This window comes from Antennarius striatus, chromosome 16 (assembly GCF_040054535.1).
Source record: "Antennarius striatus isolate MH-2024 chromosome 16, ASM4005453v1, whole genome shotgun sequence".
Classification (NCBI taxonomy): Eukaryota; Metazoa; Chordata; class Actinopteri; order Lophiiformes; family Antennariidae; genus Antennarius; species Antennarius striatus.
The window spans coordinates 9,219,542-9,247,450 of NC_090791.1; the positions used below are offsets into that span (position 1 = coordinate 9,219,542).

The 27,909-nt window shown below is 39.3% G+C and overlaps 1 protein-coding gene across 1 annotated transcript; it reads left to right on the forward strand.

The window, feature by feature from the left end:
* Positions 1-12: 12 nt before the first annotated feature.
* Positions 13-27,830, forward strand: grapa (GRB2 related adaptor protein a). The gene is made up of 5 exons (XM_068337896.1): positions 13-372; positions 6,503-6,600; positions 7,657-7,776; positions 15,999-16,167; positions 26,399-27,830. The coding sequence occupies exons 1-5, from the start codon at positions 295-297 to the stop codon at positions 26,582-26,584; spliced, it is 651 nt and encodes a 216-aa protein (XP_068193997.1). The 5' UTR covers positions 13-294; the 3' UTR covers positions 26,585-27,830.
* The last annotated feature ends 79 nt before the right edge of the window (positions 27,831-27,909 follow it).

Consider the following 27,909-nt stretch of genomic DNA (forward strand, 5'->3'; position numbering starts at 1 on the left):
ACCGAGCTCACTCTCTCTCATCCTCCGCTCTGACTCTCATTCACGCTCTCCGGTTCAGTGGACAGGCGAGGCCTCTCCTCTGCTCTTCATCTCGTACCATCTGTTATCTCATAGTATCCTCTTCTTTTCTTTTCTTTTTTTTCTTTTTTTTTTTTAGCATTTCTCTCTCTGACTCCAGACATACTCTCCCATGTCAGGGGAATAAGTGGGGGTCCCATTGTGTAAGTGTGTGTGCATGGTGTGTGTGTGAGAGTGTGTGAGAGAGTGTGTGAGTGTCTGTATAGAGGGTTCAGCATGGAAGCGGTGGCACTTTATACCTTTCGCGCCACAGAAAGCGATGAACTCAGTTTCAACAAGGGAGACATGCTAAAGGTAAGATATCTATCTATCTATCTATCTATCTATCTATCTATCTATCTATCTATCTATCTATCTATCTATCTATCTATCTATCTATCTATCTATCTATCTATCTATCTATCTATCTATCTATCTATCTATCTATCTATCTATCTATTTATCTATCTATCTATCTCTCTCTCTATCTATCTATCTATCTATCTATCTATCTATCTATCTATCTATCTATCTATCTATCTATCTATCTATCTATCTATCTATCTATCTATCTATCTATCTGTCTGTCTGTCTGTCTGTCTGTCTGTCTGTCTGTCTGTCTGTCTGTCTGTCTGCTTCACCTGTTTTTGAATGTTACAAACAAAACCTTACCTATTGATTAAGTCATATTTTGCCTGAAAACACATTACAACTTCAAAAACTTAATTAATACTCTTTATTTATAAAATCAGACAAGGAAAATTAAGATGATGATGATGATGATGATGATGATGATTGTTGTTATTGTTGTTGTTGTTGTTATTTGACTGATCTGAGCATTTGCATATTTTACATGTCATATGCAGCCAAATAACCCTAACCCGAGCTTAAAGACTGGTATTAAAGCTAAGCTAGCAAAGATCAGCTAAGATGTCTAAAGATCTTTGGTTATATAATTACATCCCGCTTCAAAGCGGTGATGTATTGTAATTGTCAGCGGTGGTCCGTTCGTCTGTCCGTCCGTCCATCCGTCCGTCCATCCGTTAATTTGTCCACCAAATATCTTTTTCGCAACTATTACTGATTGAAAGATGAAACAAAAAGTACATTACTCGGGGGGCAAAGGGGATGAAAATGAGATGACCTTGACCATGAAAAAACTAGGTCAAGGTCAAGTTTTAACTTTTGTACACGCAGGACCCGGCTTAGATAGAAAGATGAGGGAGAAGGCCAGTGTCAGTAAGACCGTAGATCACAGCTAGTGCTTTGATCAATGACAGTAGGTCAGAGAACTAGCTTTGATCTTTGACCTATGCAAGTAGGTCAGGGTAAAATTTTAATTCTGGGTGTCGCGGGATGCTGCAGTCTGACTGCATTGGTTCTTGTTATTGTTAAATTTGTACAGCAACTACTGCAAGAAGCAGTAGCAGAAATGTTTCAACTTATAAAACCATAAACTCAAACTTGCATCTTTATATTTCTAGTAGACAACATTTATTCAGTGCTAAGCATAATATCCAAAAGTGCATTAAAATAAGGTTCTTTTTTCTCCCAAATATTCTGCACTATTAATATTGTCTTAAAGGTACAGCTGTGGTGCTTCTGTGACAGATAGCAAAACAAGGGTATCTCTGAGTTCCTGCACGGCTGGCGGTTATTGTAGGAGAAATCTGTCCCAATGAATCATGAGCAGTTAACCTCAGATTACAATCAAAGTGAAGGATATGTGACTGGTTTTATCCGCCGTTAGTTTTTGAAAAGGATTCTGGGAAATGTTCAAAATCACTTGAGGTAGAACCAGATGAAGCTGCTGGAGGAAACACCTAATTACAAAATAACCCTTGACACCTATTTGATTATATCGAATAGCAGGGGCTCACCCTTCAATTATACACAGGGGACCAGTGCATTACCTATTGCCCCATTCAGGTAACAAAGACACACAAATTAAGCAGATTCTCAATTCTTTTATCTGCAAAGTCAATGTCTTCAAGTGAGATGCAGATAAAATAAAAACGTGTTTAGTTTTACAGCTCTTTCAGTGTGATGTGGCAGTAAATACTGTAACTCTGAATCTCCATTCCTTGCATTGGCGTTTTTAGCTTGTTGAAGCTTTGTAAATTATCTGTAAATCACTGTGTGATCAGTTGTGGGCTTTAGTCAGCAAAATGTGACAGGAATGTTGATGGTGAGATCAACAGTGGGATAAGTAATGCTTTATGGGAACTGTGATTAATTTCCTTAAAACACTGTTCAGTTTATGTGATATTGTTTTGTTTTGCTCAGCGGAATCATCTCCAGTCCAGACCTGCATGGGTCAAACAGTAGTTTTGAATGATTCCTTTCAGCACCAGATGTCCTACACTGAGCAAATATAGCTGCATACAAAAGTCCACCAATTTTTAAAAAAAAGTAGATTTATTGTTGGATCATTTCCTGTCACACTGTTTCATTTATTGTTCTCTCTTCCTGGCTGCAGCAGCAAACATCACACGCAGTAGTCATGTATATTAGGTTTTAAACATCTCACATCAGCAGGATCAGTTTTCATTCTTCCCTGCCATGTAAACATGTAACTTTATTAAATGAAATTATGTAATATTTCAGTCAAATAACAGCAGCAAATAAAAATATTTGGGTTACTTGGTTAAAAAAGACCAGCTGAAAAAGAGCTTGTCTTGCTGTTTGAGAGCTTCAGGTTAGAGACATCACCTGACCTTATTTACAGTCTGATGAAGATGTTCGTGTGAACAGCCTTGATTAATTTTGGTCCTATACATCTGTTATTTTAAGGATTAATTACATGATTGTTAATTTTATTTATATGGGCATCACAGCTAAATCAGTAGTGTCAGAGTGGTCATGGATAAACTTGACAATCACATGTGGAGGGAAGAAATAAATGATTAATGGTTTCCTCTGAGCTGAGACAAATTTAGAATTTGTTTTTCCCCCCAAAAGCAAAACATGATCAAAAGCAGATTATCTTGGAATGGTATCTGTAATGCGGGACACTGCCAAAGTTGTATCCTTCTTTGACTATAATTTTTTGTTTCTAATAAACGGTGAAGGGCCTTCAGACATTATGACAATGCCATTCCTCTCTGCTTCTGCCGCATGGCAGCATTTCACCACGCCGAGCAAAGCAGCACATGCCGCCCAGCGATTCTGCACCCAAAGTTCAATGTGGTTGACTGCCTTGAACCCAGCGGCAAGCACAAGCTCAAATCCTATTGTGTCTGATAGACCCTTAAGGCAATGATGATGCCGTGTCTTGTCTGCAAATAGTAAAGGAGAAGTAGAGAAGCTGATTGTAGTGCACATTCTAGAGCTGAAAATGTATTTGTAGCATCTAGAGTGTGTGCATGCCATAAAATCAACACGCAAAATAAGATGCAATGGTCCAAAGGTGTCTTAGTTAGGCATAGGCATGTGATAACAGGATTTACACCACACAAAGTACCATCCAAAAAGTACTCTTTTGTGCCTGAGGGACAGGAAGACGGTCCTTGGACTTCTTCCTATTCTCTGTCCCACCATCTCCCTTTAATGGCATGTGAGGAAATGTACCCATATTTAACTGAGGAGGAGGAGAGATGCATCTCATTGCTGTGTAAAACACCTTGTGATGCACACAGCCCACATTCCACAGATGAAACAAGCTGGGACTGAAGAATTATTCTGATTAATAGCAGATTGGATGTGGATGGGAGAAATAATACAGCTTTAATGAGGGAACCATAAATGACTTTACCTGCAGCAACCCTCCTGCAGCAGAAATGATAAGTGCATCTCTCCATTAAAGGAGAATGTTGTTAATGTCCTGTCCAATCCGCTTCATGAGAACCTGGGCATTTTATGCAAAATGAACATTGTACTTCTCAACAATTTTCATGCACAGAGCTCCTTTGCTGACAGACATCAGTCGAACCACATTGTCTCAATTACATAATTTATTAGATTCTGATTTTATCCGCCTCCGCAGACACAAAGAATTGGAAGCAGATCAAAAGACCGTGATGCTGATCCAATGAAGTGCCGTCAAATCAGGAGAAAACACAGGTCAAACTGATGGGGGTGCTGATCAGAGTCAAAAGTCTACTGACATGCTGCCTATTTGTTGCCTAAAATGTGATCAGAAAGATATTTTAGTGCAGTTTAACTGTAAACAAGTGGGTTACTGAACAGGAAGTAGCCTACATGTTTCCTGTACTGTCAATACAAAAACTTTAAAATGAGAAAGAGCATCGATCCTGATTTGTTACTTAAGACATATTTTATTGTATTGTTTGGCTTTAATATGCAACCAGCTGGGTACCATCTCAAGCCAGTCTTATGGTAGATGAGCTAAAATCAAGCACCACCAATCCTGCAGTATTTCACTCACTAGCAGCTAGTGACCAGCTAGAGTATTTATTGATGCAGTGCCTCTGGGCTGTTATGACTTTTTAACTTTTTGTGCAACAGACAACATTTTCCTCGTATTATTGTCTGATCACATCGCACAAATTTGAGAAATATTTATGCACGATCACAGCACAGACAGTGTGAAAAATGTCTTTGAAAAACACAATGTGTGTATCCACTCACCAGGCCATGCAACTTAAGCTCATTTATTATTCAAACCCTAACAACACATTAGAAACGTCACATTATCTGTCAGCATCTCACTTTAAATGTATTATTTTATGTTCTACACAACTTAAGTTCCCATTCATATACCAGATACAGTCGTAGGGTTTGGAATAACACAGCTATTGATACTCCTGCATGTACTTCAAAAATTAAAGTTTAATCTTGTTTCCTGAGGAAAGTTCTACTGTCTTGTCAGGTTTATAGCTACAGCTCTTAGTTTTGCCGCTTCAGTGTCTCATGATGTTTGCTGCAGTGACTTCAATGAGCCACTGGAAAGATTATAATTTCTGAATACAGTTCATTTCATCAGTATTGGAAAAGGCTCATACATCTTACTTTCATGTGGCAGATCAAAATGCACATGCATTTTGATCTGCTACAGATTGATTGGGCTCTGACACATAAGGTGTCAGAGCCCAATATTAAGTATTCTATTGCCTCGATAATGCATACTTTAAATAGCAGGAAAAATGTTGTGCTTTGACTTGAGACCAGTTTTTTTTGTTGGTCAGTAGCAGAATGCAGTTTTTTGCTGGCTCAAGGTAGCAATGCAGCAATAATGCGCTGACCACACCTCAGTTTAAGTGTTTCTTCTTATTCTAATAGTTTGTCTAACGTCAAAAATTACTTAATGGACAGTTAATTGGTACAAATATGACTGAAAGATAAGTGAAGCCATGAACATTCTGCACCTAACAACGCATGATGAAACGGAGTTAGAAATGAACAATGCAACCAATGAAACAATTTGTACATGAACTAAAAGCAGATAGAAGGCAGGACAGCTGTTTTGAACATTGGCAGCATTTCCTGTTTGGGTTTGTTTTCATCACGTATGACAGATCTCTAACTAACTACATGTCACTCACACTTTTCACTCCAGCTTAACTGGTAACTGGGATTTGAAATAAAAAAAGAACACCACCAAGCAATGACCTTCAGATTTGGGGATAAAGATAAACAAAATATGTTTCTTATAAAATGTGTCACTGCAAACCAAGCATACCAAACATATTGCTATCTTGAAATATCAGAATGACAAGGCATGTCATTGACAGATTAGATCCCTGAATGAATGAGATATGAGAACAGTGACCAGAGTAGAAAAAGGAAAAGGGGTAAAATACATAAATATTAAAGCTGTTGAAGTAGACCGCATTGGGAGACAGGGAACAGATCTGTCCTCCTCTGCCTGCATCACCCCAGGGTTTCTAAAAACACTCCATCAGAGAGAGAATTTTTCATCCCCAGTTCTACCTTTCTTCAGTGATTCTGCTCTATTATGTCCACATCCTCACTCATAAATGGACAGGATTTAGTGCTATCTAGAATGCAACCAACCGCACATCCTATCTTGCTATCCCATACAGTGGACATTAAAAATGCAACACACATGAAAGAATAATTTTAGAGCCATTATTTATCTTTGGTTTGTCCATTCTGGGGTTCCTTACCATCGCATTTGGGGAGAAGAACTTCCTGTGGGTGCAAAAATCTCAACCTTAAGAAAATAACAAATATTTCTTCATTATGTACTGATGACAACCTAAATACAAAGTACTGTATTATATTAGATATCTGCTACAAACCTCCCTAAATTTTACACCTTGACCTTTATTTTGTCGTTGCTGGTGCTCATGTGTGTAATCATCCTCACTCACAGTCCTCATTCAATAATTAAACTACTACTCTGGGAAACAGAAGAAGAGAGGCCTGGTGAGGACACTGACAAACAAGCTGTCACCCAGTAGTAACATCCTCATCATCAGCATCATCATCACGGGTAATGTTTCATTTGCATGTCTCCTAGATCACCAACATGGAGGATGATCCTAACTGGTACACAGCTGAGCTCCACAACAGAAAAGGCTTTGTGCCGAAGAACTACATCAACCTGCGGCCACACGCGTAAGTACACACACACACACGCACACAAACACACGTGCGCGCACGTACACACGCACACACACATGCACACACATACGCTACTTATCTGTAAAGCACATAAGTTCCACACATTCAGCACTGGTATGTGGAAGCAGCTCATCAGTGATTTTGTGAAGCTCGGGGTGTTTTCTGCTCCGCTCTGGACATCTGCAGTCCAACATGAGGCAGCCTACCCAAAGGGACACACTGACTTTCTCACCTTACATAACCACACATGATACAGCTGTGTGTGTTTGTGTTTACAGTGGAAGGACTGGTACACCCTGTATCTCTGTCAGATGGTCATACACCAGCTGGGTTGTACTTTTTCCACTGTGACAGAACTGTGAACTGCCACTCCTGCAGCTTCAGCTCATTAATGAACTCTGATGTTCTGTCCGGCTGAAGCTGCCTTGTTAAGTTTGTGTTGGCTGTAGTGTGTGTCTCACGCTGCTTTTTCCTCTTCCAGCTTCCTTCAAAGAACTGTAGAATAAAACCCAAGCTGATCACACACAGGCCTATAATGTCACCATGTCTTTCATATATAGCTCATCAGCCCAACTGTCACTGCAGAACACACATTCATGAAAGCAAGGTGTCATTTCCGTAAACTGTGGTTGCAGACAAACTGCTCTACTTAACAAGACTAATGAGCGCAAAAAAGAAATTACAAATGACACTCACCCTCCACAGCTGACAGCTGAAATTCAGCATTGCATCTTTAGCAGCATGGTTAAAAATAACTTCACAAATGTGCTACTTTTACTTTTCTCCCTCTACCTTCCACTGCTGTGCTTTTATTTCTTTGTCAGCATTGATCTTTATTTTGTGAGCCATGATTACAATCTCATCATTCCCACTGGAAATGGAAATACAACCATCACAGGCTAGACTCCACAGAATACACACACACACACACACACACACACACACACACACACACACACACACACACACACACACACACACACACACACACACACACACACACACACAATGTTGATGCTTTCTTTTTTCCTGTTTTCTTTCTTTCTCCAGCTGGTTTGCCGGTCGTATATCTCGTGGAGTGGCAGAAAGTCGACTCAGACACAGGGAGTGTGGAGCTTTTCTGGTCAGAGAAAGCGAGAGCGCTCCAGGAGAGTTCTCTATGTCTGTCAGGTGGGGGAGAAACTATTATTCAAGGAGCTACATTTATCACCTTTTTTAGCATCTCTTTGTTCCGTGTCTGCTAAACACATTCCTCCTCTCCATGTGTCTTCTTGTTACTAAACAGACCCGTCTCTTCACAGGAATCGTTAAAGTTTTATTTCATGTCCTCTAAGGCAAACTAATTTGATTAGCATGTCTACGTAATCATTTCCTGTATGCACAGATGCACACATCCCCACACATCAACATATCTGCCCCGTTGTTTATTATTTAGTCAAATTCTGAGTGAATTTGCATGAATGTGTGTATGCACACATGTTTGGTGGCAGGGGATCAGAGGAACAGGCGGAGGGTGAGGGTAAAGAGGATAAGGCGTGGGGTGGAACGAGGGAGGATCTGCATCCCCTCTGGTCTGATGTGAGCTAATCCTGTCTGGCACACAGTCCTATCTAGAGCCGCTGATGGGCCCCAATTGGTCCACTCGTCTGAGGTTGACGGTCAGGGATGCAGCTGAGGCTTGGTGCTGTGTTTCTGGATGTTACGAGGATATTGGAGGTTGTTTAGGGACCTGGAATCTGAATTTTGGTACTCGTGGCCAGACTCGGAACGAGGACTTTAAGACAAACAGGCTTAGGTCAAAACACCACAATGAATTTGTGGTTTGTTTTTGGAGGTGGTGACATTGTCCAAGCATTACATCTCTCACACTTAAGTTAAACTTTTGGAGAAGGGAAAGAGAAAATTTGAAGGAGGGAAGAGAAGAGAGGTGCTGTGTGTAAAACAGGTCTGCAAAGAAGGGGGAAGGATTTTAATGATCCATGGGTTTTTACGTTTTTTTGGACTGTTTCTGGCTCTGATAGTTGTTGCTGTGTATTGTGGCAGCTTGAAAATTGGGTCAGGTGTTTTTGTGAGGGGGCTCCTTGCAGTGCTGGCAGCTCTCTCGTCAGAGGATACATCCTGACAGCAGTAACACTGAGAACTTCAGTCACAGCTTTGTCCGACTTTGACGTCAGCTCTTGAAAATCTGCTTTTGCAGTCATGAATCGATCGAAAAGGGGGTCATAGTCCTTTATGTACAGGAAAACTGTTGGCAAAGGTTCAAAATCAAATCAAAATTTGCTACTTGAATCACATTGTATGCTTCTCTGCTAGTGTAATGTGACAGTACATTCAATACAATACATTCAGGGTCTGTTTCATTTCAAGCTATTATTACATGGATATTTATAATCTGTCGCTTAATCCTCAAGGAAAAGCACCATGATTCACTGACATAAATGTAGCTGAACATCAAGATGTTAGAGTTGTTACATGTTACATAACTACTGTATGTGTGTCAGGTTTTTTTTTTAAATGGTTCTATTATAGATAGATATACGTTATTGATCCCAAACTGGAATATTCACACAAAAGTTCACTAAAAAAATTCACATTTCTACAAAACCATTTGTCCCAAAACTCAACCTTATCACCTTTTTCATTCATTCTGGTGTCACATTTGCTTTTTCAATCATTTATTTTATTTTCCTCCATTTTTCCAAAACCGCAAAATACAATAAAAAATAACAACTACCCATCAGAAAGCAGTTGCCACGGTATGACACATTCATGTTTGCCATTCCAATGCACTAAAATTGTGAAACACACCAGGGTTGGGGTTTCAGAAAGTTTTTGTTCAGATTACTTTTTGAAAGGTGGCTCCAAAGAGAGAATATATGGCAGAAGACTAGATTCCGACAGTGCCAGTGAATCTATCCCACTGGGTTATTTAGGAGTTTATTTTTGGAAAATGGAAGTTTATGCCAAGAAATAAACTTCTATAGAGACAAATAACTAATTCTTTTTTTCCTAGCTGGGTTTTCACAGCATTTTCTGACTCAGATTCATTCAAAGGATTTGTTTTCCTGAGGTTTCTTGAGGTCTGAATCCATATCAGTGCCTGGGGCATCATGGGTTCTCTAGCTTCCTCCCATTCCCAAAACAGTGAAAAATATCTGAATTGGTGTCCCTATAATGCGTTTGAATGTGAGTTTGAATTTCTGTAAGTGGCCCTGTTGTGAACTGGTGTTCAGACTTTTTTTTTTGGTTCAGTATTCAGTGTTCAGTATTTACCTTGCATTTCGCCCACCTCAGCTGGGATAGACTCCAGCTCCACTGTGACCCTGCATAAGATAAACAATGACAGAATATGGATGTAATGCCTTTGTCAAAAGACAGCAGGTTATATTCCTGGTCTCTTTCTTGGTGCTTCTGATGTCTCACAGCTGAAATATCAAGTGAAAAGCAGCACCTTTTCGATTTTTCACCACTCTCCCAATCCACCTGGTCAACATCCTTCTATAATGTCTGGACCTGTTATGCCTGCAGAATCCCAGCTCTGACAGATTTTCATGACATATCTTCATGCAAATTTCTCAAACCAGGTAATCTTTTCATCTTGTGCAAAAATGTGAATAACATTAGCAATTTTCCCTGTGACTTGTGACAAATTTGCATGCATTAGATATTCTACATTTGTGTTATGTGAGATAACTGTGTGCTGCTGTTTCATGCTTAAGGTTTCTGATAATTTCACATCTGAAAATATTGCATTATATGTAATATCAGCTTTTTATTTTGTTTTATTTTCAGAACTTCTACCCTTGGAACCAAATCAAAAGTGCAACAATCTTCTTCCAATTGTCTTTATACCTTGAATTCTGAAGTGCAGTGACCAAAGTGTGATCAACATAATGAGATTTGGGAAGAAACAGACATAAGTACAGAGGGAAATAGAGAGAAGCTAGAAAAAAGGAGAAATGATGAGATACAGAGAAAAAGGTCAAGCAGAAAATGTCAATCAGGCAGAATGACGGTGCTGGATGCATGATTTAACTTTATATTTCTCTGTATTCTCATGTTGACACTGGAAATGAAATAAGACCAGCCAGTCTTCTGAGAAATAAACCCAGAGGGTCTCGTCCTTTACTTTCTCCATTGGTTTTTATTCAGTTCTATTCAATGGAGCCATCACTCACCTATACCTTTTCTTTTTATCCTTCTTTTGTCTCGATTTAGTGGTGTGGATAGAAAAAAGTTTTGTACTGTATGCAAAAGTTTGACTTCGTACGGCACATAGTACTTTTTATTTCAAGTATATTTCCTACCAGAAGCTAGTTTGTTTGTTATAACGCTAACACTTAGGAACATATCTGGCTCTGCACAAAGAAAAAAACACCAAGCTACATACACCTCACCCTTTTCATGTAAAAAAAAGTGTTTTTTTGAAAGGAGTCACTTCATTTCTATTTTTGAACATGCTGAACCCTCCTGAGCCTCAAAGCGTTGCTGGTGGGTGTTTTTTGTTGCCTTTGAACAAAGCCAAAGTAGTTCTTTCCCTTACTTCTAGTTGTGTTAAGCTAAGCTTCACCCTTAAACTGTCAAGCTATTCCTTTAACAAGTCAAATCAAGGCGTAAACGCTGTTTTTACAGGGTAAGGTTGATACCAAATATTAAATATGCCAGTATTTGTTGGGCTAGCTGGCATTCTATAGTGGGTATTCCTGATTTAGGTAGTCTGAACTTGTACAGCCAGTTGGACTAGCTAAGTAAGGCAGAAGAGTTCATCAGTAAGCTGAATTTAAATGTGTTTTTTGTCCAAGTTTATAGTAAACATTTACCTGCGAAGCTTCACACTACCTGAAGGGTTTGTTAATCTACATTTACTTAGCTAGAAAACCTGTGGCACTTTGGCTGAAGATATAGCTACATGGATTATAACATTTCCTCCATGAAAATCTTTAGTTTTTGCAGTCAAAACTCTGTTACATCTGTTAGCCCTTATTTCTTGGATTCCATGCTTTAAATTCAGGAGCTGAAACTAGAAGCTGTGTGTGGAAGTTCTCTTTTATTTCTGCTTTTAACATTCAATACAATCAATATTTTCTGTTTATGATCAGCTGACTTGAGAGGACGCTGTTTTTTCTCATCTCGTATCCGTCCAACATTTTACAGACACGCACACACACACACGCACAAACACACGCACTCCTAATCCATCTATCGAAACAGGTGGAGGTGATGCTTTATTGATGCTGCAGGAGGGGCTTAACTCTCACGGCTTACATGCTTGGTTGACACGCATGCACACACTCATTACCACTGTGCTCAGATTGTGACACACAAACCAAAAACCCATACCAACAGACACACACTGAACCGAGCATGTAAAGTCTGATGCAATCTGTGATTTGCAGGATGGGAATGACGCACACTCTGATAGCTCCTCGACACGGCCGTCAGTTACTGACGCACTCACAGTTTGCTGAGTTAAATTGACAGCTTGAGGTGACTACGAACTATTCCAAACATCTGCAGTGGTTTAGAAAACCAACAGCAGATTACAGAAGGGGGAGTTGGCAGGATGAGAGACAGAGCAAGGGATAAAAATGGAGAGAAAGATGCTCAGATGACACTGATGCAACTTGAATTGTGCTGGTGCAGATTAAAATTTTTAAAAATAACTTCTCTCTTCATTTGAGGTGAATCTCTCTCCCTCTCTCTCTTCTCTCTCTCTCTCTCTCTCTCTCTCTCTGGTCAAGTCAAGTCATCTTTATTGTCAAATGTACCTTGTACAGTATGCACGACATACAGCAGTCATATTGCAGTCAAGTACAACACAGGCAGTACAACTCAGGCAGTGCAGCACAAAATAAAAGATGAGACACAAAGGGACAGTAAACACTTCTATAAACTCTCTAATCCTGTCGGGGAAGTGACATGTGCACAGTCCCCCGAGTTGACGTAGGAGAGAGAGAGGTAGTTAGGTGCTGGGGGGCAGGGCAGGGTGAGGGTAGGGTTCAAGGCTGTGGCAAGGGGCAGAGCGGAGAGGGAGTTGAGCCTCCTGACCACCTGGTGAAAGAAACTGTCCTTGAGCCTGCTGGTTTTGACCTGCAGACTCTGCCGTCTCCTACCTGATGGCAGCAGCTGAAAAGGCTGTGAGAGGGGTGGGTGGGATCACCCACCTCACCTGCATAGCTGATGGCTTTGCGGGTGAGGCGGGTTTAATAAATGTCTGTGAGGGAAGGGAGAGAGACACCAGTGATCTTTTCAGCTGCTCTCACGATGCACTGCAGGGTCTTGCGGCACGAAACGGTGCAGGCGCCGTACCACACGGTGATGCAGCTGGTCAGGATGCTCTCGATGGTGCCTCTGTAGAAGGTGAGCATGATGGGGTGTGAGGCTCTTGCTCTCCTTGGTTTGTGGAGGAAGTAGAGCTGCTGTTGGGCTTTTTTGGCCAGTTATACGGTGTTGTGGCCCCAGGACAGGTCCTCGGATATGTACACACCCAGGAACTTGGTGCTAATGACCCTTTCCACTGCACCCTCATCGATGGTTAGTGGAGCATGCTGGGTGCGTGCTCTCCGGAAGTCCACAACAATCCCCTTTGTCCTCTCCACATTCAAATGGAGATTGCTGTCCTTGCACCACATAGCCAGGCGGCTCACCTCATTTCTGTAGGCTGTCTCATCGTTGTTGTTGATGAGACCCACCCCAGTCATGTCGATGTTATCTCTACATCTGTATGATTTTCTCTCTCAATCTGTCTTACTCTCATTATCTTTTAATCTCTCTTTCTCTCTCTCTCTCTCATTCCCTATTACTTGGAAAACGAAAATAATCTCTCCATCGCTGTGGGCCTTAATTACATGGGATCAAGGAGATGAGAGGGCAAGAGGAAACTGAGGTCTCTCTCTCTCTCTCTCTCTCTCTCTCTCTCTCTCTCTCTCTGTCTCTGTCTCTGTCTCTCTCTCTCTCTCTCTCTCTCTCTCTCTCTCTCTCTCTCTCTCTCTCTGTGTGTGCATGTGTGTGTGTTGTGTGTGATGAAGTGAAGACAGATGCTGTCTGTGTCTGTAATAATAAGAGTAATAATTAATATGGAACATCATGACATCACCTCATACTGATAGCTACAGCTGTTTTGTTTCCTCTTCTGTGTGAGGAAATGTCAAATATAGATCATAGAAGTACAGTCTCTTTATTCCACTCTTCTTATGACCCAGAAGACAAGTGAATTAGCTTTGCTTGTTTTTTCTTTATCTCTATGTATGCAAGGGTTTTGCATCACAGAGCAAATCTGCAATAAAAATGTAATGAGATTCCGTCGTTTCCCCAACTAATTGGAGATACTTTGGTGACATATTCGAGTAGATTTATTCACAGTTGGATGAATCTCAACATATTCAATTACACTGCAAAATTCAAGATGAAATGTTTTTCTTTTTTTTTCTTTTTACATGAAATCATGTAAAAAGTATTTGCGGGTAATAGTATCGAGGATATGGCAGAAGTTTTTCATCTGAAGGTTTTACTTTTTTCCTTGTATGTCTTGCATGATCAAGGCTTATCACATCTAGTAGTGTATAATCACGAGCCTTTCAATGCGGTTTCTTCATGTATTGAAAGGAATTTGTTTGTCAAAACATACTGTTTGAGTAGTGTGTAGAAAATTCCTAACTGTCCTTTAAAAAAACAATATTCCATAAAGCAGCATTCTGTTGTGTGTTGTTTATGCCAACATTGTGTATGTGCATTTTTGACCTTATCCTCTGCTTGAACAAAGAGCAGGTATTTTTAGGTGTAGTAAAACTACTTTTTCTTTTTTAGATTGGGGGACTGGTGCTGCCTCACAACTGGTGGCAGTAGCACAGCCCAACCACCAGGGTGCAGCAGAGGGCATCACTAACCAGGGTTACTGGTGGGGCTGATAGAGATCAGTTGTTTTGTGTGTGTGTGTGTGGGTGTGTGTGTGTGTGTGTGTGTGTGTGTGTGTGCGTGCGTGCGTGCGTGCGTGCGTGCGTGCGTGTGTGTTCTGAATGGATAGGGCTGAATCAAGAGAAATGATGGAAACATAGCGGAGCAGATAAGAAGAATTGAGAAGGGGAGAGAAAGTAAGGAAGAGGGCAGATAATAGTGGAAAGTAATAGAGGCCCAAAGCAAACGGAAAAAAAGGCAGATAGCACTACAGACAGAATGTGTTCATTTATAAAGGCTTCAAAAGCACAATTATATAGTCAAATATACTTAAAATTTGGATGATTTAAAAAAAAAAGCACCCTTAACTTCTCACACTTCTTTGAAGTTGCATCATGTTTAGGAGAGTGAGTGAGATGAGAAATTAGGACACGCAGGGGAAAATGGAGAAGGAAAAGAAAGAAGAAAGCAATGAAGGTGCAGCTGAATGCCATCCAGTCATCAGGGAGTCAGTCCTTCTTGTTCATGGAGCTCAATAGAGAAAGGGATTCTGGCTGAGAGAAACTGGAGCTCATTTACTTTCCTGAGATCAGACCAGTGGTCACACTAAGGCTGAAGCCCAAATGCTACAGGAAAGGCTTTTTAAATGAAGAATCAAACATACCAGAATAATACACCTACATCTGTATGATGTGTTTAGAAATATGGGGGAGATGGATTGACTTCCGCTGCATATTAGATGCAGTTATATAACAGCACAATCATGGTGAGATGTCCAGATTTCTAAAGATAAGCTGGCAAGTTACTAAGCAACCACCACAGAGCAGGACGGCAAATAGCAGGATGCTGGCCAAACTCTTCTAATCATAACAACAAGGGATGTACTCGAACACTGTGGTTATTTTAGTTGGTGCTGTTCATGCTTCAATTTTTAAATTGATTTTTCACCTGAACTCAAATACTTACGTCACTCATTATATTTTGGTAGAGACTGTGCAAGCCTGTATTCAGCTAAATCTGACTCAAAATGTTGCAAAATCAACAGTAAAACAATTTCTGCAACCACAAATCTGTATAACACGATTCATTTTCTATCCTTCCATGATTTTCTTTCAGAGTAACAGACATATGCACTACAGTAATTTAACTGACAATCAGATTTGCATGTTTGTGTGTACAACTGTCCGTTTTTTATTTCAAATGATCATCGTTGAATTGTTGGTCACAATTCTTCAAATTAGTGACTAAATGAGCATGTTCATGTATACTTCTGCTGTTGCTATGTCTTTGTATCATCTCCATTTTCCAGGTTCTTCACTATACGTGCTGTGTTAGTTCATTATACACATATTCATTATACACACTCTAGTTTCAACTGGACTGAATTTATTACAGTGGTTAAAAAGCTTATATTTAAAATCAATGACTGGCATTAATTCATATTAATCCAACCAGATTTTTTTAAAACTTTATTTAAACTTCTGTCTGTTTGTTTACAGTTATGGGGACCATGTCCAGCATTTCAAAGTGCTGCAGGATCGCTGTGGACAGTACTACGTGTGGGACGAGCTGTTCTCCTCGCTGAATGAGCTGGTGGAGTTCTACCACTGTAACAGCATCGCAAAGGAGAGAACTGTCTTTCTGAGGGACCCCGAGCACTTTGCCAGGGTGAGCATCTAACACCCCAGTTTGTTTCTGACATCCAACAATAATCCTAAAATAAGAGGCACAAGAATCTCATTCATGGACAATTTTATTGGGAAAAAAAGTACCTTTTATAAAAAATTTGTATTATTTTTTTGTGTGTGTAATTATAGTAAAACAAATAAAAAACAACTACAATTAGCTAGAGATCACAGAATGATAGAACTGCGGAAACAGTTATAATTCTCACTTAGACTTCAGTAAATCTTTGAATCGAGATAAAAAGTTATTCTTATTTTTTTTTTTTTTACATTTTCAACTCTCATCTAAACTCCTCACATCCATGTAGTTCTATTTCTCTTGCAATGTCAATTTCAATATCCTTTTTAAAACCTTTAAAACAAATCTGCTCCTGATACCACTTTTTTGTCTTCTATCTCAGCAACCAGGGATTTATAAATTATCAGGAAGCAGATACATTGAAGAATCACTTCCCTTTTTTTTTTTTTTTTAAACAAACACACAGTACCCAGGTGTACGGATTTCACACTGCTGCAACTGGAGGCATCAACAGTTTTTTTGAATGGTGCTGACAGCTAAGGGGAGACTTCATATGCGGGTTACTGCACCAGCAGGGTTTGATGTAGGAACAGATTGTAATAAAAGATGACGGAACTGCCACCGGTTTGAAGAAGAAACCAATCAGTCTTCTTCGGCACCCAGCCAGAGGGAGTGTAATGGATTCAATGGGTTGATGGTTTCACTCCCATCTATGTCATTCATTTATCGCCTTTTAAGTTTCAACTCTTTCCAAAGGGAAAAAGGGCACTTGAATTGCACCAAGTCAATTTGTTGAAGATATTAACATGTAGATTTATGAAGCAAACACAGCTGAAATTACATTTAGTGTAACAAGGTGTTTTAGCGTAAAAGACTGGTATGATTATGGTGTCACAGTGGGAGTAGCTCTTGTTGCTACTGTGAGGTTAGACAGGATCACATTGCATGCTAAGTATTTCTGGGAGTGGCAAGTGAGCCATAGAGGACTGATGTGAACTACAGCAATCCTGATACGACAGTATGTTCGTTCCACTTGAACACCAGTCAACTGCTAATACCCATCACTTCCTATTCACTTCTAGAGCAGGGAACCTGAGAGCAGACCGCCGTCCATTAGGGAGCAGAGCAGAGCATCCAGCACGAGATTAAGTCAAGATAAGAGAAAGTTAGTGAGATATTTTTGGGTGGGATATTTTGTTTGCAGTTGGCAGCTTTTACATTAAGTAGTTTGCATTTGTTGTCGTTTTTTTGTCATTTCTTTATGTACTGTGTGACTGGTAGGATTGAATAAAAGCTGGGTGAAGCTAGAGGATAAAGGACAAAATAATTTAGATCTAAATCTGTACAACTTGGTGGATCCAAGGTATTTTTCAATCTTAATTCTAATTACCCCAAAACCACTCAGCTAATTACATTATACTTGGTGGAGGGTCGAGGCATGAGCCATACCGAACAGATGTGTGTTTGGGGGTTGCACAGGTGTGCACACGACTGTGAGGGATTCATGTTCAGCATACAATAGAGAATTTTGCTACAGGAATACACTGACATAACCATTTCAGAAAATATATAATGTCAAGGAGCTTACTTACAAGGAGAAACGACTCTGACTTTAATTTGTCCAAGACAGACATTAATTACCTGAATGGTGTATCCAAGAATATCATCAACCAGTTGTTATACAATATTAAATTTGTTCATTAATGAAAATATTCCATGTCATATGGCACTTTGCTTTTATATGCTTCTATGTATTTTCAAGTTAGTTCTCCATACGGATGCATGAGTCTCCTCCGTTTTTGGGTATTTGGTTCACACACTCACGGGTTTTCTGGGAGACCAGTTCATGAAGGAACACGTTTGCTTGCTTGCTTTCCCAAGTAATCTCACTATTACGTCGGTCCTTGCTCTATGACCATGTCATCTCAGTATTTTTGATATTATTAAATATTAAATGGAGAAAGAATGTGACCTTCAATTAGGAATAAATCTTTATTATTTATTTATGTTTTGTTAGATTGTTCAACAGTAGGTTTATTGATTGGCTTTATTGATTTTATTGCTCCACTTAATTCACATGAGTATTTTTTATTCATTCTTTTATTTGATTGATTGATTAATCTAAATGTGGGGGGTTTTTTGCATATTGGTAGGTCTTTAAGCAAATAAGAATGAATCTTTAACATATTTAAGATTCTATGTTTAGATGCTGCTTTTGGCCCACTGGTACCAGTTCCGACTTGTCTGACTCAGCTCATGTTAAAACTAACAGATGATGGTATGTGGCATCGTGCTGAGCTGATAGCCCTACACTGCAGCTCTGGGCTATTTCTGAGGTGATCAGTAGGGAAATGAATTCAGTGCCCAATGAGTCAGTGCTGTTAATAGAGCTAAACTGAGGAAGGAAATAACACACATTCACATCCATTCTACTGTGTCCAAAAGTTGTTTTTAAAGCATTTTCAAGCAAATGCTGTTTTTTTTCTTATTCTGAACTCATATGAATAGACCCAAAAATCACTCACCATTAAAGATAAATATACATTAGCTGATATTTTCTCATGCATTTTAATGTGTATGTGAAATAAATTCATTACTAAAATTAACTGTGTTGACTTTATAAGCCTGTGAGAATCTCCTTTGAAGAGACATTGACTGATTTTTTGTGAGCTTCAGATGCCGTCAGCTCTTCTCACCCTCTGTCCTCATGTACATGCAGTTGTGTAATGGATTACTTTCGTCAACTTCTCTTTCCTGCAATGTGATTCATCAATCAGATGGATATCTTTATTTATTTGGACAATCTTTGCTGAACAGTCATCCAGTTGCTGCAGGATTTCACCTGGTGGAGCATCAAATCTGATGAGGATGACAGGCACAGATCCTAAAAATAAGTTTTCCTTTTACACAAATTGTTCTTGCTGTGTGACAACCTGCCCCACACTGTAACAGTTTTATGCATGTTCTGAAATCACAGGGGAAGATGCACATTATGTTCAGTCCTCTCAACAAACGCAGCTGGTGTAGGTTCGCATTAAGAATTTAGCCTCAGGGTTTTGGAATGCTGATTAAAAGTGAGATAGCAGTCCCGTGGTAGATAGAAGATCATATGACCTAAATACTGTCACACTAAATCACCTTAATGCGACTAACGTGTGAAAACACCAGATCTCTGTTAGTGATTCAGTTTTATGAGAGCCTCCTTTTCTAGGATTGATAAACTGGTTGACATAGCTGCACCACCAACATCTGGTGACCTCGGCAGTTATAGTAGAACAATGACTGTTGAAATGATCAGTCATGACTGTCATCCTAAACATGGTCTCCTCTACTGTCACTAGGTAGATGTACTGTACTCATCTGCTGTTAATGCTGGAGTAGTCAAGATGAATAAAAATTTTAACACTGAAACACACACAATTCAAACAGATGCTCCATTCTTTTTCCTGCTCTATTAATTACTTTTGTAAAACACATCAATGAAACAACAGACGGTTTATGCTTCTTCAACTTTAGAACTATTTCTCGTCAGTTTAGAGTGATGATCTATTTATTTAAAACATATTTTTTAGCATAACTGTTTGGACATTATTTGATCAACTTTAATTCTCTCAGCTTCCTCCACCAACATCCTCACAGCTGCTGCAGACATTAATCCAGGGTTTATGTATTCATCTGCATTTAACCTTTGTCTGATTTCATATTTCAGCTGTAACAATCACAGCTAAATGTGCAAGAAGCTTTTTATGTTGTTTTAAAATGTATTGATTTGAAATGTAATTTTAAAAAAAAGATTGTCAGAACAAGTCACATAAAGTTAATGAAACATATTTGACTAATTAAAAAATGAAGTACACAAAACAATCCCAGAATTCATGTTGCAGTAATAGCCCAGATATAGCAGCCAGTTCTGTACCTTTAGCTAGACCAATAGTCATAGTCAGCTTTATTGTCAAATGTACCATATATGCACGATATACAGCACAGATGAAATTACAATCTTCTCAGACCCACAGGCAACTTTCTAAATATATAAAAGAACACATTTATGATAAGTATTTAATTCTATTTCCAACTTTTATCTTATTTGATATTTTTCATCACATCCTCCAGGTCAGAACTGATGCTGTCTCATGAGGAATGTGTTTATTGGAGCAATATATGGTAATCTATGCAATTCTGCCCCAGGTCTGAAAAATGTGGTTGGAGGTTACTTTGCTTCTCTGAACTGATGTCAAGGTTTAATAAGGGTTGTGTGCAAGGCGACTCCTGTTTCCATACGGCCATTCAATCATAAATATGTTTTATGACTGAAAACAGCAATATTTCCATTGCCAGGCTGAAAATATTAAACTTTGGAACCAGTCAATCAACTAAAACGGACGATTGACAAAAAGATGCTTTTACGTAATTCAAACTTGTCATTGGGCTGTGACCTTTCTTATAGGTCACTGTATTGCTCTGTGCTTGTACTTAAACTACTATTTATCTGCAATATAACCCACCACACAGGAAAGGCTGGTGAGTTTGGCATGTCATGAAAGGTCAGAGAGGCTTCACCACAATTAAATATTTGTAGCCTTGTTCACTGCTTCCATGTGGTTGTTATGGCCTAAATTGTACATGTCCTGTTGTCTTTTCCAAAGATACCAATATTTAATGATTCAGCAACAAGGGAGGATCTGAAGCACTGTGCAAACAGCTCAATGAAAACCTTCTCTTCATGTGTAAGAAGTTGTATTTGATTATGTCACAAGATCACACTACAAGTTAAGATTCACATTTTGATATCTACAACTGTGTCAATGACTATCACCAGCTCATTTCCATTTTGAATTTACTCAGTTTTTTAATGATAGGCGAGCGTTGTTTCTGTGCGTTACAATTTATTTAAAAGCTCAAATAATGCATTTTAATTTATTTGTATTCTTTTTTTTTGTATTTTTCTTCATCCACAGAGCAAAGAGTCAAGATCACGTGGTCGCCGTTCTTCCTTTTTGTCATTAAATTTGTTTTTCATCTGCAGCTCATTTGATCAGACTTAGACTGTTAGCGTTCGCCAGGTTGAAGTTAGAAGCAAAGGAGAAATATAAAATTTTAAATTTTTCGCTTTGGTCAAAACTGTCCTTTTTGTCACTTTATATTTACACACGGTCACCTGGTCTTTGTACCCTGGGGGGGACTTTGTCTGGCCTCCAGCATAAACACAGCCTCATTCTATTTTCACAACCATAAGACTCAGTCTTAACTCCGTTAAGGTTTCACTTTCTAAAAAGAAGTCATCAGAGATAACAAGACAATATAATTGCAAGTTGCAACAACCCTTTCCCTGTCTTGTGAACTGTACCTAAATTGCTGCCTTTGTAACCGTGTTGTGTATGCTCCATGCACATCTAAAATATTAATTGTGCACCCACTTCTTCAGTTACCAGCACTCCATTTTGTATTCTCCTGTCACAGAAGTGCAAAGCAGAGACACTAAAAGCACAAATGCACAAGGAAAAACTAGTTCTCTGTTGTTGTCTTTTGACCCTTAGATTATTAAATGAATGCATGAAAACATCCTGGGAGAGACATCATGTTAACTATAATCTATACACTCTAAATGTTTCATGTGAAATAATGTAAGCTTGGTACTCACTGGTAACTCTGTCATTAATTTCCCGACTTTTTCTGACACCACTGCATGATCATTGTTTCCCCTTGTTTTTGATTATATAGAGATTATTTCCACAGATGTAATGTTAAATCTGTCCAGGACCAGCTTAATCTGTTCGTGCATCAGCTCATTACACAGCCCTCAATTGCAGCTTATCTCGCCAAAGCAGGATGGAAAGATTTTTTTCCGAGGTCTTCTCCTCATCAGATCCCTCATGTCATTGTATCTGGAAGCTTTCACCTCAAATTCAAGGCTTGTTAATGCAAAAAATATATACATTTTTGATAAACTGCAATTTGTAAACAATATGTATACGTCTAGTATAAAGTTGTCCATTTATGATGCTAAATCATTGTCCCCATGTCAGTCCTGGAGAGGCTGACAACAACTGGGCTGCAGAGTGCAACAGACAGGGGGGTGGACTATATATACAAATCGTTGATTAATGGGGGGGGGGGGGTTGGGTGTCCTTGTGCCATCACACACTGAAACAGAAAAATGTAGGCGATGCAAGACTGCACTTGCATGCTCACTGGATAATCAGAGGCTGGCATCAATACGCTCCCTAACACTCTACCTAACACTCATAAAATACAGGCAGGATGTACAAACATGATAACTAAGGAAGTCTAGACGAGATCAGTGAAACAATGAAATTGTTGCCTTGGTGTTGTTTCATTCATCTCCCCCTCCCTCAACTCATTAGTGTCCCCAGAACCTCTGACAACAAGTTTGTTCTTGACATTTATCCATATAGTCTCTATGGAGTTTGGGTCCACTGACTGGCCAGATCAAAACATCTTCTAAAAAAATGTGTTACCATCTGTGCTTGACTTTGTCTTGTCAGAAAAATGCGCACTCGTCATTTCTACAGATAACACAACTTGTTCAGGCTTAGGAGCCTGAACCCTTTTTGTGAGCTCTTTTGGTTCTCCTTTGCATGAATAGAGTTTTCACCCTGCCCCAGTTCACCAACACTGAATGCACAAAACTGTGTGTCAGTGGGTTGAATTTTTTTTACCTCTGTGGTGCACCGGCGTCGCATCCAGAATGCACCCTGCCTGGGTCCGCTGGGATAGGCTCCAGCAACACCATGACCCGCGGCAGTGGCTCACACAAATGTGTGCTGTGTTTTACTTTTTCCAGTTGTACTCTCAAAACAGCTGTAAACAGAAACATCCGTTCATGCATTCATTTTCTTGTAGACGAGAGGACCATAACAGTCTCATCAAGGTCAAAAGTATTGCTGGAGTGAGAAGTGGAGTACATCCCAAACACATCGCCAGCGCATCATGGGGCCACACATATCCAAACAACGAATCACGCACACACTCACACCAATGGACAATTTAAAATAAACAATTCACCTCTGAAAGTTTCTGGAGTTGGGAGGAAGCCAGGAATCCCGAAGTAAACCCATGTTGACTTGGGGAGAACATGGAAACTCCACACAGAAAGGAATTGAACAAAAGATCTTTTTTGTGAGATGACAGTGCTACCCTCTGTGCCACTGTGCTGTCCTTACACAGAAACATGTTTTTGTAATTTTATTGTCACACATTTTGGCTCCAAAAAAGTTTAAGTACACCAAATATGATAAAAAGACATTTTTTTCTTGTCCTGAGGATTTGACAGATTAATGAGAATGAGAGATCTTAATCCCTAAACTGTCTGTCTAGTACAGGCTTGTCTGTGATCCAGTCTCTCCCTGGATGCCACTAAGTCCAAGTCTTGGTCCAAATATTTCAAAGCTCAGAGTTGCAACACACACACACGCGCGTACGCACGCACGTACGCGCACACACACACACACACACACACACACACACACACACACACACACACACACACACACACACACACACACACACACACACACACACACACACACACACACACAATAACAATATTGTTATTCCTTCCAGTTTCTCTGTTCCCTCCCAGTTTATATCATTTTACTTTTTTCTGTGGGAATGCAGCTGACGGATAAAAGAGGTTAGGCAAGTTCAAGATGCTGGCCTTAAAATAGCCTCTTCTATTCTACCGCCCTTAAAGTACTTTTACTTGAACAGTCAACAGAGATCAGACGAGGTCAGCTATCAGGCATAGAGAAGAACGCTACTTTTGTGCACTCAAAGAAAAACACAGTGAGACAGAGAAAACAGAAAATCTTTCATGAGTCCCTATCAAACATTCTGATTTTACAACTTGTTGTTTTTAGTTGGTGTGAATGTGTGTATAGATCTTCACTTTTATCTCGATCTCACACACATCAGTCTGAACTTTCCTGTCTCCCTGTCATACTCTATTTATTGACTTCCACAAAAGCATTTTTGAAATTTATTTGGTTTCATCCATCTTTCATGTTTTGTTTCCGTAGTACTGTATAACTCAATAACTGCAAAAATATTTTTTCCACATAGCTTTCAGCATAGAACCAAGTACTAAAGTGACTCCATTTGTTGCGAGGAAACTTTTATTACATCTTTTTTTTGTTTGTTTCTATGGTTACACGATGAATTTCAGTATGTGGGAAGTGAATTTATGATTTTTAATGGATTTTTATTTGAGGATATGCCTTTAAAATAAGAGTTTCTTTCTTGAACTGTTTCTCCACTGAAATTTGTACATGCACTTGGGCCGCGTCGAATGACATCACAGTCAAAACTGTCCATCTGTCCAAATGTGATTTGAAACTACCTCTCGAAAGTTGTTTCAATCTGTCTTGCAAAAATTGGATTTTATGTGGTTGTGGTTTTATGTGGCTGTTCAGACTACAAAAGAGTGCTCTGACAGTCTCAGTCACTACTGTACGTATCATTATCTTCACATATTTAACTGGACTCAAATTAATGATCCAAGACATAATCTCACAACAAAAGTATAAGACAGTCATTATGTGAATGTAAACACTTTATTTAAAGTCCACATTGAAAGTAAGTCAAACTTTTAGATGCACCCTCCCAAATGCACATCAACCTGACTTATTTGTCTATCAACCTGTTTGTCTAGTCTGTCTGTCAGCTCACATGTTCAGACATCACTTTCTGCAGGTGATGTCACTTTAGATTATAGAGGAGCTTCAGATGAGAACATTGATATCCCTCTCTTGTCTCAAAAGACAAGAAAAAGAACCTGCAGCTACTTTTATTAAGATCAGCATAGAGACTGCAAACAGGGAGAAACATACAAATTAAAAAAGGTATGAATATAATTGTGAAAATTAAATGTTAAGGCATGTAGCTTATGTTATTCAGACAACATGTAGACTGTAGGCAGTAGTTTTTCATTTAATGTTTAATTGTTATCATTGTTTGCTTGGTCAGAAGGTAAAGTCCAGAAAAAGAAAATATTCCTTTAAATCAGTCTGAGTGAGATCAACAAAGCAAAAGCAAATTCTGTCCATTGGACTTCATGTAACATTGCGAGACAGAGCAAACTGAAATGATCCAGATAAAACTGCAGTCTGTTCTAGGTCACTATCAATTTTTTTTGTTTTGAGTTTATATTATTCAGTTTATACACTGTTGTCTGGATCAGACCTGCCTTAATCTGGTTCAACGTATGTAAAACTAATAACTATACAGTAAATATATTTAAAAATCTATCTAGGATTATTAGAGCTGCCTTTAAAGTCTAAATCTAGAAATTTTACACTTCAAACATAATAAACACAATACACACAGAACTTCAAATCTCCAAAAAAAATGTTATCTTGTAGATGTGTGCAGGGTAGTAAGAGAGGTGTATCTGTTGGAAGTAAGTTTGTACCTCAAACATATTAAAGCCGATCTAACGTGATATTTGTTGAAATTAAGTCACAGGTTTTACCTACAGTATGTGCTGTAGTCTCTTTATTCCATGAGGAAGGAGTCATCTGGTTGTTTGGATAATGGTTGCATAACTGTGCGAAGCAAACAACACAACTATCAGTAACTGTCATGTTGACTTAACAATCAACCACTCAAAAAATACCTGGAACTTTCAACCAAGTGTTTAGAAATGAAGAAGCTTCCTAGATGAGATGCAAAATGTCTTTAAACTGTTCCTACAAGTACAGTTGATTTAATTCAACACAGAGGATATGTATAACAAGCACATTAAAGTTGAATGAATGTGAGAAAATGAAATAAAACTGATTTAAGTTACTTTTTCAATTTAGATGAAACAGATTAAATGTTTATTTTCACTTTCAGAGCTGTTTCAACATTAAAAAAAAAGGATTTTCTTTTTGCATGAGACTTAGATGAGAAGATCGATAACAGAGTGGATATCTGTCCAGTAAATATGAATCTAAAGCAAATGGGTGGTTAGCTTAGCTGGAAACCTGATAGTTCGACTCTGTTTGAAATGATCTCAGCCACTTGTGTTTGTGAAGAACTAGGCTAACCGCCAGAAGCTGTACTTATATTTTCTGTATGTCTTTTTTGTATTTGCACTTCCTGTAGCCTTTACCTGTAGCCGTAAATCCGTCAAATGTTGTGAAGCAAAGTCTGACTTACTCCATCCTTCTGTCCTTCATTCTTCCCATCACAGCGTCCCCACCATGCCCACGCTCTCTTCGACTTCACCCCTCACCACCCCACCCAGCTACGTTTCCTGCGTGGTGATGTCATTGAACTCCTCGACTGCTCTGACTCACTCCGTTGGAGGGGCCGTTGCCATGGACATGTGGGATACTTCCCCCCTGAGTACGTCCAGCCTATTTACCATTGCCAGTGACCTGATACGTAAACACACAACTCCACAGGCTCACCACTGAGCCGTCTTAACCCCATCTTCACGCTGCTCCTCTGCTTTGCACTTGCCCATTTATTTTTGGAGACGATAACGGATGAGCTGCAGGTGAAGTGCTCATTATGCTACAGACTCCTCCCATTTCCCTTCCCACTTGCTTATGACAAGTTCTGTCCAATCAATTGCTAAAGGCACATCAATTACTTCCACCTGAACCTTGAATTAAACTTCCCTTTAAACATGTACAAAATCTATGAAGATATGGACCTACACACTGGAAACACACATTCATACTTGCACACACAAACACACTCCCAATCTTAACTGTTTATTACAGAATACCTGCACCAGTTCAGGGTGAACAAAAGCAGTATACACACTAATCTGAAAGCAAAAAAAACAACAAAACAGACTGCGTGAAGCCCAAGAGGCTTTTGATGAAGGGCAAGCTTTTCTGTGTTGCAGATGAGTCAAGATTTGCTCACTAATTTTTGCACAGTTCTGATGACGACATTAAGCGAGGAGAGCAGAGACATGACTGTGTGGTCAGTGTTCAGGTCAGACAAGCGGCTGACACAGGAGATTATCTCTGGGGCAGGTGGGTGTCTGCAGGGGTTTATTTGTAAAATGTTTGTCTGACCACATGTAGACCTGTAAATTTTATGTGTATGCTGTATACAAGTATGTTTGTATTAGTAAGGAAGTGGTGTGTGCGTGTGTGTGTGTGTGTGTGTGTGTGTGTGTGTGTGTGTGTGTGTGTGTGTGTGTGTGTGTGTGTGTGTGTGTGTGTGTGTGTGTGTGTGTGTGTGTGTGTGTGTGTGTGTGTGTGTGTGAAAGAGGAACATACGGTAGATATGGTTGCATACAAGAACGCTCTGGGAAACCCATCAGCTGTGTGTGTTGTCAACCCCTTCCTCTGAGGTCCAGTGAAGGAGAGTTGTGTTAAAGCAGCCAGCAACGCTGCCCGGACGACGCTTTGTTTAAAATGCACAGCTTAAAATGTAATACTGTACGTTAAATTCAATTTATAGATTTGTTTGTTTCTATGTATTTATTGTTCCTCATTTGAAATCTTCAAATGCATATATTTACAAGAACAATTTTAAAAATGTCTTTAAAAGATTCTGGGATTTTTTTCAACTGAGTTTGAAAAACCACACTTTATGTGATCAATAGTAAAAAATTGGTCTTCCTGAACCTGTAATGACAAATCATTTAAATAAAGTGATGCATTTAACCTCTTTGAACTCAAGGCTTGGATATTATTGCTCAATTGCTTTTGAACATTTTTGTCTGACATGGTACACAAA